A 16,860-nucleotide genomic window follows, 5' to 3' on the forward strand; every position below is an offset into this window, starting at 1 on the left:
CCAGATCAAGACTCTGCAACTTGAAACCATAAACTGAACCACGTTTGCTGCTGTTCATGTAGTTGCCAAGGGCCAGGATTATCTGAGGAGAGAGAATAGATGTGTCACATAGGAGAAGCTTATCACACACCTGATATTTAAGTATTATCAGGTGTCCCCAAACAAACGTTAAGTTTGTTTTTAATGGACCCCACAATTGTTGTTTTTAAATGGATACTGTTGTTTTTATACTGTTTTTTATGTGTGTATGTGTGTGTGTTTTTTAAATTGTATACTTTTAATGTTTACTATTTTTAAATGTTGTAAACCGCCCAGAGAGCTTCGGCTGTGGGGCGGTATATAAATGTAATTAAATAAATAAAATAAATAAATAAATAATAAACCGTGGGCACAATAGCCTGGGGTTAATTTCACTGCCTCCATGCCGGTCAGGTCCTTTGATCTGGAAGTTCTCTGCACCTTTGACTTGTAAGTTCTGTAAATGATCTGCGTCCTTTTATCAGTTAGTTCTCTGAAGGTAAATGCACTCTGCACATGCTCAAAGGCGCTCTTTATTTTTAGCCCAGGTTCAACCCTAGCAGTCAAACATAGTTTCCGGACTAAACACGAGATGGTCCCGACCCTCCCACGACCCCGTCACACCACACCAGCAGAGTGACCCACCTCCAGCATACGCTTGAGCTTCTGCGAAGACTTGACTGATGCTGAGGCAGCAATGATGGCACTGAGTTGCTACAAGAGGCAAAAAACAAAATGTCATATAAGTATTATTATTGGTTCAGTACCTAAATACCTCCTCGTTCACTGTGAAACAGGGATGGGAAGCCTGTGGTTTTTTTTTTCCTATTGAGGGCTGCATTCCCTTGTACGTAATCTATTAGGGGAGCTCATGCCAATAGTGAGTAGGATGGGCAGGAAGCACACACCCTTTTCTCTCTTTCTGCCACCCGCTACTCTCTATTCACACAGTGGCTGCTGGTGGAGGGACAGATCGCTCATTTGCAGAGGGCTTTTGAAATTAGGCCGAGACCTACACGAAATTAGGCCAAGGTTGCCCACTCCTGCTGTAAGCTTAAATACAATCTTCCCACATGGTCTAGAAGCCGGTGGTGCAGTGCGCTCTTGGGGCAGACGGAGTGGGATTGCGCCATTGCTCACTGCGCTTTTGCAAGCGGAGCTTATGCGTGCAGAAGCTGTGGGGGCCTGTAGGCTCTGGTCACAAGGAAGAATGGGAGTCAGGGGCAAGGGCCCATCCCCCCCATTCCATGCATTCATTGTATGCACTTCTGGACTATCTCAAAACTTTTAGGGTCACCATATGGAAAGGAGAACAGGGCTCCTGTATCTTTAATAGTTGCATAGAAAAGGGAATTTCAGCAGGTGTCATTTGTATTTATGGGGAACCTGGTGAAATTCCCTCTTCATCACAACAGTTAAAGCTGCAGGAGCGATACTAGAGTGACCAGATTTAAAAGAGGGCAGGGCACCTGCAGCTGTAACTGGTGTGATGAAGAGGAAATTTCATCAGGTTCCCCATATATACAAATGACACCTGCTAAAATTTCTTTTTCAATACAACTGAGAAAGATACAGGCTTCCTTTTCATATGGCCACCCTACTCAAAACAGCTAAAGAATACAAGAAATGGTTTTGCCTGCAGACTTACGATCAAGTAATCATTTGATTAATTAACAGTTGGGAAAACAGACAGAAAGAAGGAAGGAAGGAATATTTGTATTTATTTTATTAATGCAATTGAATATTTTATTTTTGTTAGCTGCACTGGGTACCTTACTGCTAATAAATAAGAAGGAAGGAAGGAAGGAAGGAAGGAAGGAAGGAAGGAAGGAAAATGATGGACAGAGAAAAACTGTGAATTAACAAGCTGCAGCTGTGCCAGTGGGGGCGGGATGGGTTGGGAACAAGGGAGGGGCCATAAACCACACTGGTGGCAGGTTCCTCCCCCCCCCCCCCATTCAACAACAAAGAGTCTCATGGCAATTTAATGACTAACAAATTTATTTTGGCATAAGCTTTCGTGGACAGGGCTGGGCAGAGGAGGGGCCAGTTGGCATCAGCCTACGATTTTGAGGGGGCCTACTCCGAGTCCCCCTGGGCAAAGTTCCTTAATTTTTCTGTTGTTGTTGTTGTTGATGAATTTGCCTAAAAAAAGCACAGAAAGCATTTCTGAATGTGAAGAAGTGATGTCTTATATATATATATATCTTGAATAAAAGTGCTTGCCATTACCATTTTTATAAATCGTTCTGGTTCATCTGCATTTAGAACTGATTAAAAAATACTTAATGAGCAGTTTGAAATAGGGCCTACATTTCCTATCTGGCCCGGGCCTATTACCAGCTTTGCCCGGCCCTGTTCGTGGACACAGTCCACTTCAACAGATGCATGAAGTGTTCACCTCAGATTCACATATCTAATGGAAGTGGACAGTAGCAACAAAAAGCTTAGGCCAGAGTAGAGTTGTTAGTCCTTCAGGTGCTGTAAGTCTCCGTGGTGGCTGAGTTTGGTTCGGTGGTGTTTTTTGCTGCAAGAGACTAACATGGCTACGACCCTGGGAATTTTTTTAGTGCATCTAGCTAAGCTAGGGTGACCATATGAAAAGGAGGACGGGGCTCATATATCTTTAACAGTTGCATAGAAAAGGGAATTTCAGCAGGTGTCATTTGTATGCATGCAGCACCTGGTGAAATTCCCTCTTCATCACAACAGTTAAAGGCACAGGAGCTATACTAGAGTGACCAGATTTAAAAGAGGGCAGGGCACCTGCAGCTTTAACTGGTGTGATGAAGAGGAAATTTCACCAGGTTCCCCATATATCCAAATGACACCTGCTGAAATTCCCTTTTCAATACAACTCTTAAAGATACAGGAGCCCTGTCCTCCTTTTCATATGGTCACCCTAGCTAAGCATGCATACTGAGTGGCTCATCTAGCCCAATGCAGACTACCCCCAGAGACACCAAACCTCTATGGTCTCAAGATTGGGGTCTTTCCCAGCCTTTACCAAACCTGAAGGCGGCTGAGGTTGTGCCTGAGGCTTTCTACGAGCGAAACATGAGATCCACTACAGAACTATCTACGGCCCCTCCCTTGACGTTGTTGGGCAGCACTGAACGGGAGCTGCGCCACTTGGCAAACATCAGCGGGTGTAGCGCAGTGACACTGCTGGACGCTAAGAATGTAAAACATGTCAATTACCCTCTAATAAGACTGTTGGATAATCTGGAAGTTATGTAATGGTGCAATGGTGTTTGCATTCGTTAGGAAAACATTCATTACGTGATTCGAAAGAATGTAAACATACACATTTTTAAAATTTTAAGAAGGACAGCAAGATGCTGCTGCTGATTTTTTTTTAAAAAAAACCAATATGACCAATATATGACATTGTCATTTGGCACAAGTCTAGCCTTTTGGAGCAATTAAATCAGAAAGATAAATCCCGAACTCTTATGGCCCAATCGTACGCTTGTTTACTTAGAAGCAAGCCACACAAGCACCGTGAGGCTTTCTCCCAAGGAAGTGTGCATAGGAGCGCAGTCTTGGTAGCTCCCCCTTTTAAAAAAATAAAAATCAGAAGGATAAAAGGCCATAGAGGGGGCTTCCGGATGAAGCTTTTACCCTGCAATTGCCCTGCCTCATTCATGAGAGTTTTATGGTGGAAGCCAGACATTGCCATCATCTTCTATTTGTACCCAGTCCTTGTTTTCTAACTGCTTCTTCCGTCCTTTTTCTTACAGCAGAACATCCATTAAGGGAGAAAAGACGCCGACGCCGCTGCTGCTGCACAGGGGCCTTTCAGCTGCTAGCGCTGGGAGCACTCAGGGAATCCGAGGAGGGCCAGGAGTCCTGATCCCTCTCCCCTGGCCTAAGCCATCCCCTCTCCTTCTCAAGCGCTGAGGACAGAACCCAGGAGCGGTGGCTCCCGCAGAGCTGAGGCAAGTCCCATACCGGCATGAGCATCTGGATGTTCTCGCTGAAGTTGCCCAGGAACGCCATGATGGCCATGCGCTGCGTCAGGCGCTCCACCTTACTGAAGTGCAGCATGAAACGGTCCTCGTCCGACAGCTCCTCCAGCGGCTTCCGCTCTTTCTCATACTGCCGCAGCAGCTTGACCTCATTCTCCGTCGGCAGGAAGCGCATGAGGCATTCCACAAAGTCCACCGGTAGTGTCTTCAAGTCGAACCTAAAGTGCAACATCGGGGTGGGGTGGGGTGGGGTGGGGAATGGCCCAGGGTAAGAATTAGGGTGACCACATGGAAAGGAGGACAGGGCTCCTTTATCAGGTGCTGCATGCATACAAATGACACCTGCTGAAATTCCCTTTTCTATGCAACTGTTAAAGTTACAGGAGCCCTGTCCTCCTTTCCATATGGTCACCCTATAAGAATGTGGAGGATGCGGCTGCATCATCATCATCATTATTATTATTATTATTATTATTATTATTATTATTACTCTACCCTGTGCCTGTTTGGTGCATTCTCTTCCCCTTCTTATTGTTTTATTATGATTTTATTAGAATGTAAGCCTATGCGGCAGGGTTTTGCTATTTTGTTTTACTCTGTACAGCAGCATGTACATTGATGGTGCTATATAAATAATAATAATTATTATTATTATTACTACATTTATATCCCACCTTTTTTCCTCCAAGGAACCCAAGCATACATAATCTTCCTCCTCCTCTCCATTTTATTCTCACAACAACAACCCTGAGAGGTAGGATGGTGGCCAAGTGGGGACTAGAACCTGGATCTCCCACCTACCAGGCCAACATTTTAGCCACTACACCACACTGGCTGGGGGAGGGACATACACACCTTTGACTACAGTAGTGCTCTAGAAGAGGGATGAAGTCCAAATCTCAGGGCCCTAATACTGCCCTCCAGGGTTCCGCAGCTGGCCACACCCCCTCCCCCCCCCCCAACAGCCAATTGTCTGCTGATTGTTTGGTGATTTCCTGGCTTCTGCACACCTTTTCCACATTCTGAAAAGTTAAACACACCTCTCTTAAGGCTTAGTGATTGGCAGAAAGAGCTTTAAGCTAAAACAGGAAGGTGTTCTGGCCCCGCCCCTTTGGCTCTGGCCCCGCCCATGACTGGAATGCAGGCACACACACACACACCCCGAGAGTTTCTCTGAAATGGAATCCAGCCCTTGGGTGGAAAGTTTCCCCATCCCTACTCTAGAAGGAAAAGTCACAGGGAAGGTGGGAAAAGTTTATGGAGTGTCACCCACGTGTGGATGGCCTTGCAGATCTCCTCCGTGGTCCTGCCTGCCTTACGCAACGTGATGGCGAGGTTCTTGGCCCGGTTGGCCTCCAGCAAGGTGACCTTGTTGGCTGCTTTATGCGACGCCTTGTTCTTTGAGCAGAGGAGGTCGATGGCGGGGCCCTGCGCTTTGGTCTTGAAGAGCTCTTCGAACTTGTCAAGGTCAAGGTCCTGGAAGAGGGAAGAGCACCCACAGCATGAGCCATCTCACTGCTGGACTCAGAACGCCAATGAGGCTTTAGATTTGCCTTTCCACTATTGATGGCCAAAGGAAAAGGAAAACCACGTATTATATGTCATTGGATGCTTACATTTGGGGAGCCAGTGTGGCACAGCTAACAGAAAACTGGGCTTGGGTTGGAGACAGCCGTGTCCAAATCCATACTCAAGGGCACTTTTTTAGACCCTGGACCTAATGGTGCGACCACACTAGACTGACCAATCAGTGATAGGGGCTTCATCGCCACAAGCACGGTGGATAACCGAAACAACAGGCTACAAACCGACGAATATTGGACTGGAAACAATGGATTCCCAAGCCCCTATACCTCACGCCTTGGTCCTGGGTTCCCCCTTTCCCTCACCTCCAAGATCTTCTCATCATCCAGTTCGCTGAAGACTGTGCCACTGATCTGGTTGGGCTTCAGTGCTGTCCAGTTAAAGACCGGCAAGCGGAATTTGGTCTTGATGGGCTTCTTAATCCGGATCGCTTAAAAAAAAACACCACAGAGATGAGAATACAGAATTATTTAACCACATGAGTGTAGAAGACATCAGGCCACATCTCAGCACACAGACCCCACAGGACTTTGGAATTAAAAGGATGTGGTTGGATACGCTGTTTCATTTCAGTTCAGCTTTGCTGATTTTTCTTAAGCCAAATTTCTCAAAATGTGACCTCTGAGGAATGTCTGGGGTTGTCACCAAGTCCTTTGTCTCATGCAGGTCCACCCACTTCTAAACACACTGATTAGGAAGTAAGCCCTACTGAACAGGATAGGACTTCCTTCTGAATAAACATACATAGCAGGATTGCCCTGCACATGTAGCATTACACTGCACTTCTTATAGGATAGAAGAAAAGGGCTGCTGGCAGAACCAAATACATATATAAAAAAAACTTTGGAATCATATTAGCTATTTTTACCCTCACTCTAGTCTAACAGGATCGCTCCCATACTGAAGAATATGGATACATTAACATTTTGTGCTAAAAAAAAAAAGTCCATGCAGAGAAAAGCCAAATTCTGCAGCTGATTGGAAATAACACAAATGGATCATATTTGCATAATGTAGACTTTTTTGCATAAATTACTCCACAATTGTTGATATTTGCATAATTTACTTTGGCTTTACTCGTCATAGGGAGGAGCTATCACTGGAATTCTTATTCAGTGACCTTTCTGGCTGCTGAGAGTTCTGCCAGCATAACTTTGCCTCTATAAGGCCTAGAAACACAATTTTAAAATAATAAATAAAGCTAAGATTCTCAGGAAGTTGAATTCTGTTCCCAGAACCATGTCCTCTGCTTTTCCCCATGAAATCACAGCCTGCACATGGCATCACGCCTGTACCATTTCCCAGCCCTGGGCACTCTTTCTGTACTGGAGGGACGATGGGTGAAGTGTACCTGATAAGCCCATAGTGAGGATCACAGAGGGGGATGTGCCAGGAAGCGGTGGGGCCGGCGGACACTTATCTGTGTGTGAGAGAAAAGCAATGTATGGGGTCAGGCACTTCCTTTGCTGCAAAGGTGCTGCTGGTTTCTTTACTCTGAAGGGCAAACGTACCTGGTAGTGGAGGAGGGGGCGGGGGAAGAGGGGGCGGAGGAGGTGGGGGTGGAGGGGCAGCCTCCATGGGAGGCAGGACGGGGAGGCGGAGGTCATCCTCGGGGATGTCGCTGAAGTTGATCTCCACATCTGGAGGCGGAGGCGGCGGAGGCAGGTGGTCGCTCCCCACCGGGTGGGAGGTATAATGACGCCGGAAAGCCTCCTCCTTCTCCTTGATGATCCTGCGCAGCGTGTGCACTTGGTTGCTGGCGCTTTCGTAGGTCTCCTGCCCAGGAAGACACCGATAGATGAGGCTTCGTTCCGCTCCATTTTCTGAAGACCATTCATTCACTGCTCATCTCCTACTAGGCCTCGTCCTCAAAGCACTGAGAGTCACATTATACATCCAGCGACCACAATGCCGGCTCCAGGTTTTGGAGGGCCCCAAAGCAAGACACCCTCAATGCCCTCCTCTCCTCAGTGAGTCTACCTTCTCCCCACCACTGTCACCAGCTGCTATTGCTCCTCATCATGGCTCGCTCGGCCAGCAGAGAGCCAGTGAGCAAGTAGGCTGTGGCATCTGCTGCTTCTGCTCCTCACCACCACTGTTGTCTGGGCCAGAGCAAGAGGCAGGTGAGGAAGAAAGTTGCCAGGGGGAAGAGTAGGAGCAACTGCAGGGGGTTCTCCTCAATGAGACCCTCCTGGAGTGTGGGCCCTTAGCAGGAGCCTGACCATGCCTACTCTTGATGTCAGCCTGGAGCAACCCTTAAGTTGCTCCAGGCCAACATCAAAGCTTGTCCTCGACTGTACCACTTCAGGGAGGCAGGGATGGGTGACATATTTCAATTCTTCTCTGTAGGATGAAAAATAACAATTCCCTGCGCGTGGAAAAATAGCACCTCAAGATCAGCCTGACATACTCGTTTTCTATATGTAGGATGTTTTATCAGTGGAGGCAGGGGGGCCTGCCTCCCCACCTGCAGCTGGAGATAGTACAGTCCAACAAAAGCTTTCTCTCTTGGTTCTGCTGACTGTTAAAAACTGGTCCACGGTCAGAGATCTGGAGAAATGCAAAGCCAGCCCTGGAGCCCTTCACAAAAGGGTTTCTCTGAAGAAGGAGTTTGGATTTATCTTAGGGAGGAGTTCCATTATCACACAAGGAAGGAATGGGGCCAAACTGGATTACAGAAATCTAGCCGGTCACCCCCAACCAAGGAACACAGCGGTCTCCTCAGCCCATCATAATCAGGAGTTCCATAAAAATCCACAAGACCAACTAAGAGAGGATGGTTATAAAATGGCCATCCATTTTATATGCTTTAAGGTAGATTCCTGCAGTGCAATGGCCTTGTAGGCCCCTTCCAACTCTACTATTCTATGATTCTATGGCCAGGTGTCTACACAACAGGGAGCTTGGAAGAATGACAAGAATTGTGCCACACCTCTGTAACTGAAAGAGCCTTGATGGAAGCTGTTCCTTTCAATCAGCAGGTTTCAAACCTTCTGCTTTCAAGGAACCCTTTTAAGGACCTGTCAGGCAAGGAGTGGTCTGCTGAAGAAACCCTACCCAATCCAGAATATGCGAGTGCCGTCTTTTCTCAGGCTGCACTCACACATCACATGGAGCATGGGTTGGGCCTACTGGGCCTCACCATCACCCTGTATGAACTGAGAGTGCTGCTTGGCACACACCCAGTGCTCAGCCCTTGTGGCTGGGAAAATCAGTGGTGGTGGGAAAACTATCTTTCAGGGAAGCCTGCCTGTCCTTACTGATCTTTCCACTGGGCTTTCCTAGAATACACTTTGAAAACCACCGCTTTAAATTGAACATCGGACCCCCTTTCCTTCGTCCACCCACCTTGACAATCTCCAGTTCCTTCTCCCGCTGTAACAGTTGCTTCTCCAGCTCTGCCACTCGCATTATGTTCTCATTCTCTAGATCCAGCAGCTTTTCTGTCAACTGATGAAATAAAATAAAAAAAGAATAAAATAGGGATCACCAACTTGTGTTTCCTTTGATCACAGAATTTCTGTCTGAATTTTCCTACCCAGATAACTATTTGTACAAAATGTCACATAGCGGCAGACTCTTGAGAATCTTGTGTGTGTTTTGCTTGCTTGTATGTTTTTAAACAAGTTGCTGGCCCTCATGGTGGAATTTTAGGATATTTTTAGGATGTTTTAACAATGTATATTATGTTTGAATTCAGTTTTATGTATTTTATATTTACTGTTGTCCCCTGCCTCGATCAAAAGGGAGAGGCGGGTAAGAAATAAATTATTATTATTATTATTATTATTATTATTATTATTATTATTGTCGAGATATTTGAAAACATGGTGGCTGCTTTGCCTAACTGTATTTTCCTCTTCCCTCCCCAGCCAGGGGATTTTCTTCATGTAATACTCAATCAACTTACTGAATGCACTGCCACATGATAGTGGTGATGGCTCCCGGCTGAGCTAGCTTCCAAAGGAGCTTGGCCAATTTACTGAAACATTGGCTTTTCAACAGCTATTAGCCATGATAGCTGAATGGAATCTTGATGTTTGGAGGCAGTATACCAAATGTTAGGGCCGGGAGGAGGAGGGGGCAGAAACAAAGGGACAGGGCCGTTGCTTTCCTAAACTACCAGTGGGCTTTCCAGACACATCTAGTTAGCCGCTATTAAAAACAGGTTCCTGGACTATATGAAATCTGACTCTGATCCAGATCATTGTCTGATCTTACGCTCTTACAATGAACGGGAGAGGGTGGCTGTTCACCTACATGCGATAAGTGCTCTTCCAACTCCTCCACCTTCTCCAACGCCACATTCTTTGTCTCAGCATCCTCCAGCAGCCCGCCCACATCGAACACGTTGTCCAAGTATGCTTGGATCTGCACTTGCAGCTTTTCGCTTTCCGTGTGTCTCGACTTCTGCGGAGAGAACAGAAAGTCCAGCACAAGGAAGAGGACTGCATGGGGCAGAGAAAGAATCATGCAAGCGAAGGGAATCGTTCGTAAAGGCAAGAGACTCCCGGACTCCGATGCAATGGCATGGAGTTGTCCCCCAACCCCTAAGCTGGAACAGGACTGTTTTGAACTTCTCATGATTTCATGAAGGATGCACCCCACAAGAAGTTTCCCACACTCCCATTTCATCTGATAGTACATAACTGGAAGCATACGAAGGAGGCCCAGAGATAAAGGAAGTACACTGTCAAACCAGCCAAGCTGGTATGTGATCTGAATGGCCCTTGTGGGAACAACTGGACTTATCTTCAATATAGATTTACATTGGCTTATGTACCATGCGTCATGGCTTCCTCTCCTGGGAATTGTAGTTTGGTGAGGTGCTATGTATTGTGTTAGAGATCCTGAGATCTTCTTCACAGAACTACAATTCCCAGGGATTCCTGGAAAGAGGGAATGACTATTAAACTAGTCTAGGTTTGTGAAGTACCATATTTCTTCGATTCTAAGACACACTTTCCCCCCCATATAAACATCTCTAAAAACGGGGTGCGTCTTAGAACCGCGGGTGCGATTCTTATTCTTAGAATCAAAGCTTTTTTTCTGTTGGTGGTACTGAAATTAGTGTGCGTCTTACAATCGATGGCGTCTTATAATCGAAGAAATACGGTATATGTGCTCTTTGAGGTGTCTTGAACTAGCACCCCTCCGGACTCACTTTCAACACCTCCCTTGCCATCTTACTCATGACAACAGCCTCCTTGGAAGGGTATTTCCAGCTCTTCCTGCTGATGACACACTCTTCCCTGATTGGTTCTTCAGCTTCCATGTCCCTTATCAAACTTCTGAAGAGTTCTGACTGTTGTACTTGTAGACTTCTTCATGCCACTGCCTTGTTCCTGCCTTGCTTCAGTGTGTTTCCCCTTAATGGCCAATGACCTTAGTTTTGAGACCAAAACTCCAGCCCTCAATTTTTGTTTTGGACTATGTTTGGTTTCATCTGAAACGGAGGCTAAAAACAGACCTCAGACCAGGATTTCAACCCAGCCCTTTCTCCATTGCCAAAGTTTCACATTCAATCACACCAGCCTCTTTAACAATCAGGGGCACAGGAGCATTATTCAAAAATAATACGGAATGTTTGAATGTAGAACATTCATTTCGAGCTTGACATTATTTGGGCCTTTTAAAAACATCCGGAGTAGCTGTTTATTTTCATGCGCCCCTAATCAGTTTTCGCTTATTATTTTGTTTCCAGTGTTAAAGCATTGTAATCTTTTTGTATTTTTTCCCCCTCAGGGCCAGGCAGAGAAAACAGATTTGCATCAATCATTTACTGAGGACTGCTTTCACTAGAATAATAACTACTCCGCAGTAAGGTGTTGGCGTATCACAGCCCTTAATTGAAAGATTTTAACTAACAGTAGCCTTCTTTGTCTGAGGTGATAGTAAATATATTGTCTGCCATCTTGGCAGAAGTAACGGAAACCTAGCTGGAGATAAGTACATTAGCAACTCAAACAAAGGGGGAGTCAGACAATAGTTGTTTTTGAAAGAGAGCTGGAAGTGACTTGAGACTGGAATCACTTCCAGTGGGATACACACACGTATTTCTCTTATCCCACCATTGCCTCAGGTCATACAAATCCTTTAAAAACTGTTTAACCAAAGGCAACAGTACTAGAGGCATATACATTACAAGCAGAAATCCATTTCCCCCCAAACTGTCTCCAACTCTCTGGGAAAAAAAACTACTGTCTGTCTCTCTAGTTGACTTCACAGTACTGAAAAGTATGTGGAACCAATGTTCGAAGGTTGAGGGAAATTTCCCTCAGCAGGGGAAATTTGATCAGCAGGGGCAGAGGAACATTTTGTTTTGTTTTTAGAAGAGACGTTTCTCGGGGAATAACAAGGAAGCATTTTACCAGTTTCAAGCTACTTCCTGTATCTTCTTCTGCGCTAATGATGTGGGCTGTGGTCCACAAAAGGTTATGCCACAACAAATGTGCTAGTCTTTAACGTGCCACAGGACTAGGGTGACCATATGAAAAGGAGGACAGGGCTCCTGTATCTTTAAGAGTTGTATTGAAAAGGGAATTTCAGCAGGTGTCTTTGGGGGCATCGAGGGAGTACAATCCTGTCTCTGCAGAGATTTGGGCATTGTATGATTTTAAAAAAAACCTCTTTTGAGCCTGGGATGCAAGGTTTGGGTTTTGTATTGAAGCTTTGAGCCGGCTGCTTTTCCCTGCCAAGACCTGATGCAATCCATTCAAGCCAGCAGCAAGGCTCCCGTCACAGCACACACCCCCAACAAAGGAAAATGCGCTTAGGGGAAAAAATCCAGACTTTAGGCATTCTAGGAAAAGACGGAAAAGGCTGGGGAAGAAGCAGGGTGTCAGCAGGGCAGGCACGGCATCATGTGAGTACCGTGCTGCAAATCCGCACACCAGGCATGGAGAGAGTGCACTAAATTGCTGGTGTGATGGAGCTCAAAATGTGCAAATGCTAATTCATATGTATAGATGCAAATTTAGTAATTTCAACAGAAATACAACACATCTCACAATACTGAGTAAGACCAGGTGACCCGTGCGCCTGCTCAGTCTGCTGCCTGGATGCTCGCTGTTTCTGGACCACATCTGTGCCCCTGTTCTCCCTTCTTATGGATCTTAACCTTTAAACCAGGCTTGGATTGGACAGCCTTTCAGAAAGAGGATGTCTTCAAACAGAGGGTGTCATCTGTAGAGTAGGATAAATGGCCTTCCTACATGGAAAACGGGACGAAGTTCTACCAGATAATTGAGGTTAGTTTGGGAAGGGGTGGGTCATTACCTGTAAGAACTCTTCCAGACCTAGTTTGGTAAACTCATATTGCAGGTGCACTCGGAAGTTCATGTCCTCAACCGAGTGCACCACGATGTTGATGAACTGCATACAGGCGACCTGCAAAAGAGAGAAGGAGAGAGGTGTGGGGCGGTTGGGATGTTGATGCTCAGATGCAATCTGCCATTCTCTCGTGGCTTCGTCTAGACTTTCTTCCGATACAGAGGCGGATTTTTTTAAAAGCCTTTATACTAGTACCCAACCCTGGAGAACATAATGGCTGAGTGTCCATGTCCCATCTTCTGCCTGTTTGCTGAGAGGATGAAAAGATGAAAAGGTAGGAGCAAGGCCCAAGATCTACAAAGGCAGGAATTTGTGAAATACGTGACGGCTCCCCAGTTTGGACATGAGAAAGGCAGAGGGGACATAGGCCTTAGCTAGACGTACTGGTTAGCCCGCGACGGAGGAGGGAAGATCTTGCAATGTCTTTATTGCAAGAACCCTCCTCTGTTTACATGTGATGCACTATTAGGGTGACCATATGAAAAGGAGGACAGGGCTCCTGTATCTTTAACAGTTGCATAGAAAAGGGAATTTCAGCAGGTGTCATTTTTATATATGGGGAACCTGGTGAAATTTCTTCTTCATTACAACAATTAAAGCTGCAGGAGCTATACTGTGACCAGATTTAAAAGAGCACAGGGCATCTGCAGCTTTAACTGTGGAGATGAAGAGGAAATTTCACCAGGTTCCCCATATATACAAATGTCACCTGCTGAAATTCCCTTTTCAATACAACTGTTAAAGATACAGGAGCCCTGTCCTCCTTTTCATATGGTCACCCTACGCACTATGACCTCAGAAGAAGAGGTGTCACACCTGCCATTTTTTTAAACTTAAAGGGGCAGCAGCACATGAACGCTTGTGCGCAAACGGTAAGTAATTTTTAAAATTTAAATTACTTTCCTCGCTCCCCCCACCCTACCCCTGATGGGCATAGCTCCCGTCTCCTCGCGAGGAATCGAGCGGAGCCAGGTCGACCCTCAGCGCCCGGCCACTCGTTCCGCAGTCTCGGGCTCACTGAAAAACCGGGGCCAAAGGGTAGGGCAAGATCCCGGGGCAAGGGAGGGATCATCGCTCCCTGATCCCCTGTGCATCATCTGAATGCACAGGGACGATCCTGGGGATCACCCCGGGATAAAGCCCCGTTTAGCGATGGCCATAGGCTGAATCAGGCACACAGGTTGCTTCCAGACTGAGGGCTCTGAGCATGACCGATCCAAAGGTTTCATGCACCTAGTCCACCTTTTCCTCCTTAATGAATTTTCCGTGGTAAGAAAAGACATGGAGGAAGTGATGTCGAATTACAGGAGGGTTACACATGGGAGACGAGAATGTCTGAACTCCCATTAAAGTTCCGTATTTGAGGCAGGATGATTGCAAGATAAAAGGCTTGCTTGGAAGCACCCATAGTCAGGCTGCTTAAATCATGGGAAATAAGTAGCCCAGCTATGTGCAGCAGGTGTTTTTTTTTTAGTGTGCAGTTGGGGGGAAAATGTGCACGGCATCCACATCATCTCGGATTTCAGAGGCGATATATATACCACGATCCATCCTTCCGCTTCCTCCCAGCATCGGACCATGGGCGCTGTCGGCATAAACCAAGCTGAGGGAAATGCAGACTCGTGTTTTCATGCAGCCGCCAGGATTTGCTCCTTACCATGAAGTCAATATTGCTGTCCTCATTGCGGAAATACTCCATCAATTTCTCGAAGCGGTGTTGCTCTTTGCAAACCTGAGAAGCAGAGAGGATGCCAGGGTCTTAAGAGTGCTCCAGCATTGGCAAGCCAGCCGAATACAGACTGTTCCCAGACATTTACAAACATCCCTCAAGTGCTCCTCCACATAGCTCTTCATCTCATACAGATCCCTGTGATTCAGCCTTCCCCAGCCTCTGTGCCCTCCAGACATTTTGGACTATAACTCCCAGCATGGTGGGAGTTGGGAATCCAAAACATCGGTAGAGTACCAGGTTAGGAAAGGCTGGTATAGTCCTTCCTTTGGGTCACACACCCAGGGGAGACCAGGGTTGCCATAAGCAGCCTGGGCAGATGGAACCAATAGCTCTTCTTGAACCCCCACTACAGAGACGGCACGGGCAATCTCTTTTCTTCCAGCTCGCATAACCTGTGCCCATGCATTTGCATTTATTTTAGCCCATTCATGAATGTTTCAAGATGGCTAGCGGTAGAATAAATCGCCGTAATGAAAACCATGATAAAAATCCATCAGGCCAGGAGATATGAGAACTAAACACAATCTGTCATTTAAAGATGCAGATCAGATGCCATTACAAGCCTGAGAGAAGCGGGGTGCTGCCAGAAAGGGGTGTGTGTCCCCCAGCGCTACCAGTCAAAAAGCCCTATCCAGCTATTCCATTTTTCCTGTTTTCACAAAGCTTTTTTTTCTTCTAAGAAAAAAGATGGGAGAAGTGGTAGGAAAACCCAAGAGGGCTACAAATGGAAGATGGTGACGTCTGGCCCACCCCCAACCACCCTAAAATTCCATGAAGAGGCAGGGCGATGGCACAATAAAAGCCTCTTCTGGAAGCACCCCAGGATAGACATCATCTGGAACCTACAAGGTAGTAACGAAAGCACTGGGCTCATGGGCTTAGGGAGGGAATCCCATAATTTGAGTGCTGCCACTGAAAAGGACCTCTGTCCAGCAGCCCCACATCTAAACGCAGAAGGTGAGAATAGCCATAGAAGGGCCTCGTTGGAAGATCGTCTCCATCACAAGCGGAAGACAAACGGGGCTTGCAGCACACGAAGACAGGAGGAGGTGGGTCTGCAGGCCTGGCTACGGAGTGGAGGGAGGCCTGTGTACCAGACTGCTTCTTTCTGGCGGCACAGATGTCTAACCCTTGGCACAGTGGGTAACAGGCAGAACTACACCAAAGCACAAGGCAGGATTATGTTGGTAACTGTAGTTTGCTCTAGGTTGACATTGGCCCCATTCAGAAGAAACCTTAAAATGATGGCTTTAACCATTGTGGTTAAGCCAGAAAGCCGGGCTGTGTTTAGAAGACACCTTAAACTATGGCTTTAACCATTGCGAATAAAGCAAAAGGCCTTATTCACCGTGGTTAAAGCTGTGGTTTAAGGTGTCTTCTGAACGGGCCTATTAACTCTTACTTTGGATTTCAACTTGGGGGCACACGTGCCCAGAAATTGGACCACTGCTACTCCAGTCATTTATTTTATTTATTTATTTTATTTCAAAACATGTTTATAGTGCCACCTCTGGCATTGTGGCGGTTTACAATAAAACATAAAACAATTTCCATTAAAAACCCTCAACCCACATGAAAATTTAAACCACCCCACCCCCAAACTCTTGTGAAAGCAAAAATGCCTTACAGAGGTGTTTAAAACAATTGACAGTAGGAGCCTGTCTAATCTCCGGTGGCAAGTGGTTCCACAACCAGGGACCAACCACTGAAAAAATCCTGGCCCCCGCACATTCCAAATTGTAGCAGGGGACCATCGGGGCACCCTGCTCCTGAGAGCGAGTCTATTCATCTCATGCCAATGGTGGGACACAGGAGTCAGGCGAGCACTCAAGTAACCAGGGCCCAGGCAGTGCAGGGCTTTATACATAGTTAACAAAACCTTGTAGTGCATGGTAGCAGCTACCAGCAGCCAGCAAAGCTCTTGAAGCACCAGACTTCGGAAGCCCCTTAGCCAACCAGTCGTCCACATCACAGAACATTTCCCCCTGCCTGCCTGCCTCCTTCTACTTACACATCTATCTCCCCTCATTCCCACGTGTGCGCATACAATCACCCCCGCTCCCATTCTCCGCCCTTTGCTATCTGTCCCGATAATTAGGGTATACTATTTTTGCAGAGACATCACCTCCTTGAAGTTCTCGAAGGCAGCCAAAATGATCTCGTGGCCGCCACGCACCAAGCACACAGCTGCCAGCAGTTCTAGTACCAGGGCTTTGGTCCTGA

The 16,860-nt window shown here is 46.5% G+C and overlaps 1 protein-coding gene across 1 annotated transcript in view; it reads right to left on the reverse strand.

The window, feature by feature from the left end:
• The window catches only part of FMNL3 (formin like 3), a 109,695-nt gene that overhangs the window by 17,132 nt on the left and 75,703 nt on the right, over positions 1-16,860 (reverse strand). Inside the window, exons 9-20 of the mRNA XM_063119772.1 lie at positions 16,763-16,856; positions 14,563-14,637; positions 12,852-12,962; positions 9,834-9,983; positions 8,922-9,023; positions 7,085-7,349; positions 6,925-6,993; positions 5,879-6,003; positions 5,263-5,465; positions 3,973-4,207; positions 664-732; positions 2-82 (exon numbers count right to left, since the gene is read on the reverse strand). Coding sequence (XP_062975842.1) covers positions 2-82; positions 664-732; positions 3,973-4,207; positions 5,263-5,465; positions 5,879-6,003; positions 6,925-6,993; positions 7,085-7,349; positions 8,922-9,023; positions 9,834-9,983; positions 12,852-12,962; positions 14,563-14,637; positions 16,763-16,856 — 1,579 coding nt within the window. The remainder of the gene's footprint in view (position 1; positions 83-663; positions 733-3,972; positions 4,208-5,262; positions 5,466-5,878; positions 6,004-6,924; positions 6,994-7,084; positions 7,350-8,921; positions 9,024-9,833; positions 9,984-12,851; positions 12,963-14,562; positions 14,638-16,762; positions 16,857-16,860) is intronic.

This window comes from Elgaria multicarinata, chromosome 3 (genome assembly GCF_023053635.1).
Source record: "Elgaria multicarinata webbii isolate HBS135686 ecotype San Diego chromosome 3, rElgMul1.1.pri, whole genome shotgun sequence".
Classification (NCBI taxonomy): domain Eukaryota; kingdom Metazoa; phylum Chordata; class Lepidosauria; order Squamata; family Anguidae; genus Elgaria; species Elgaria multicarinata.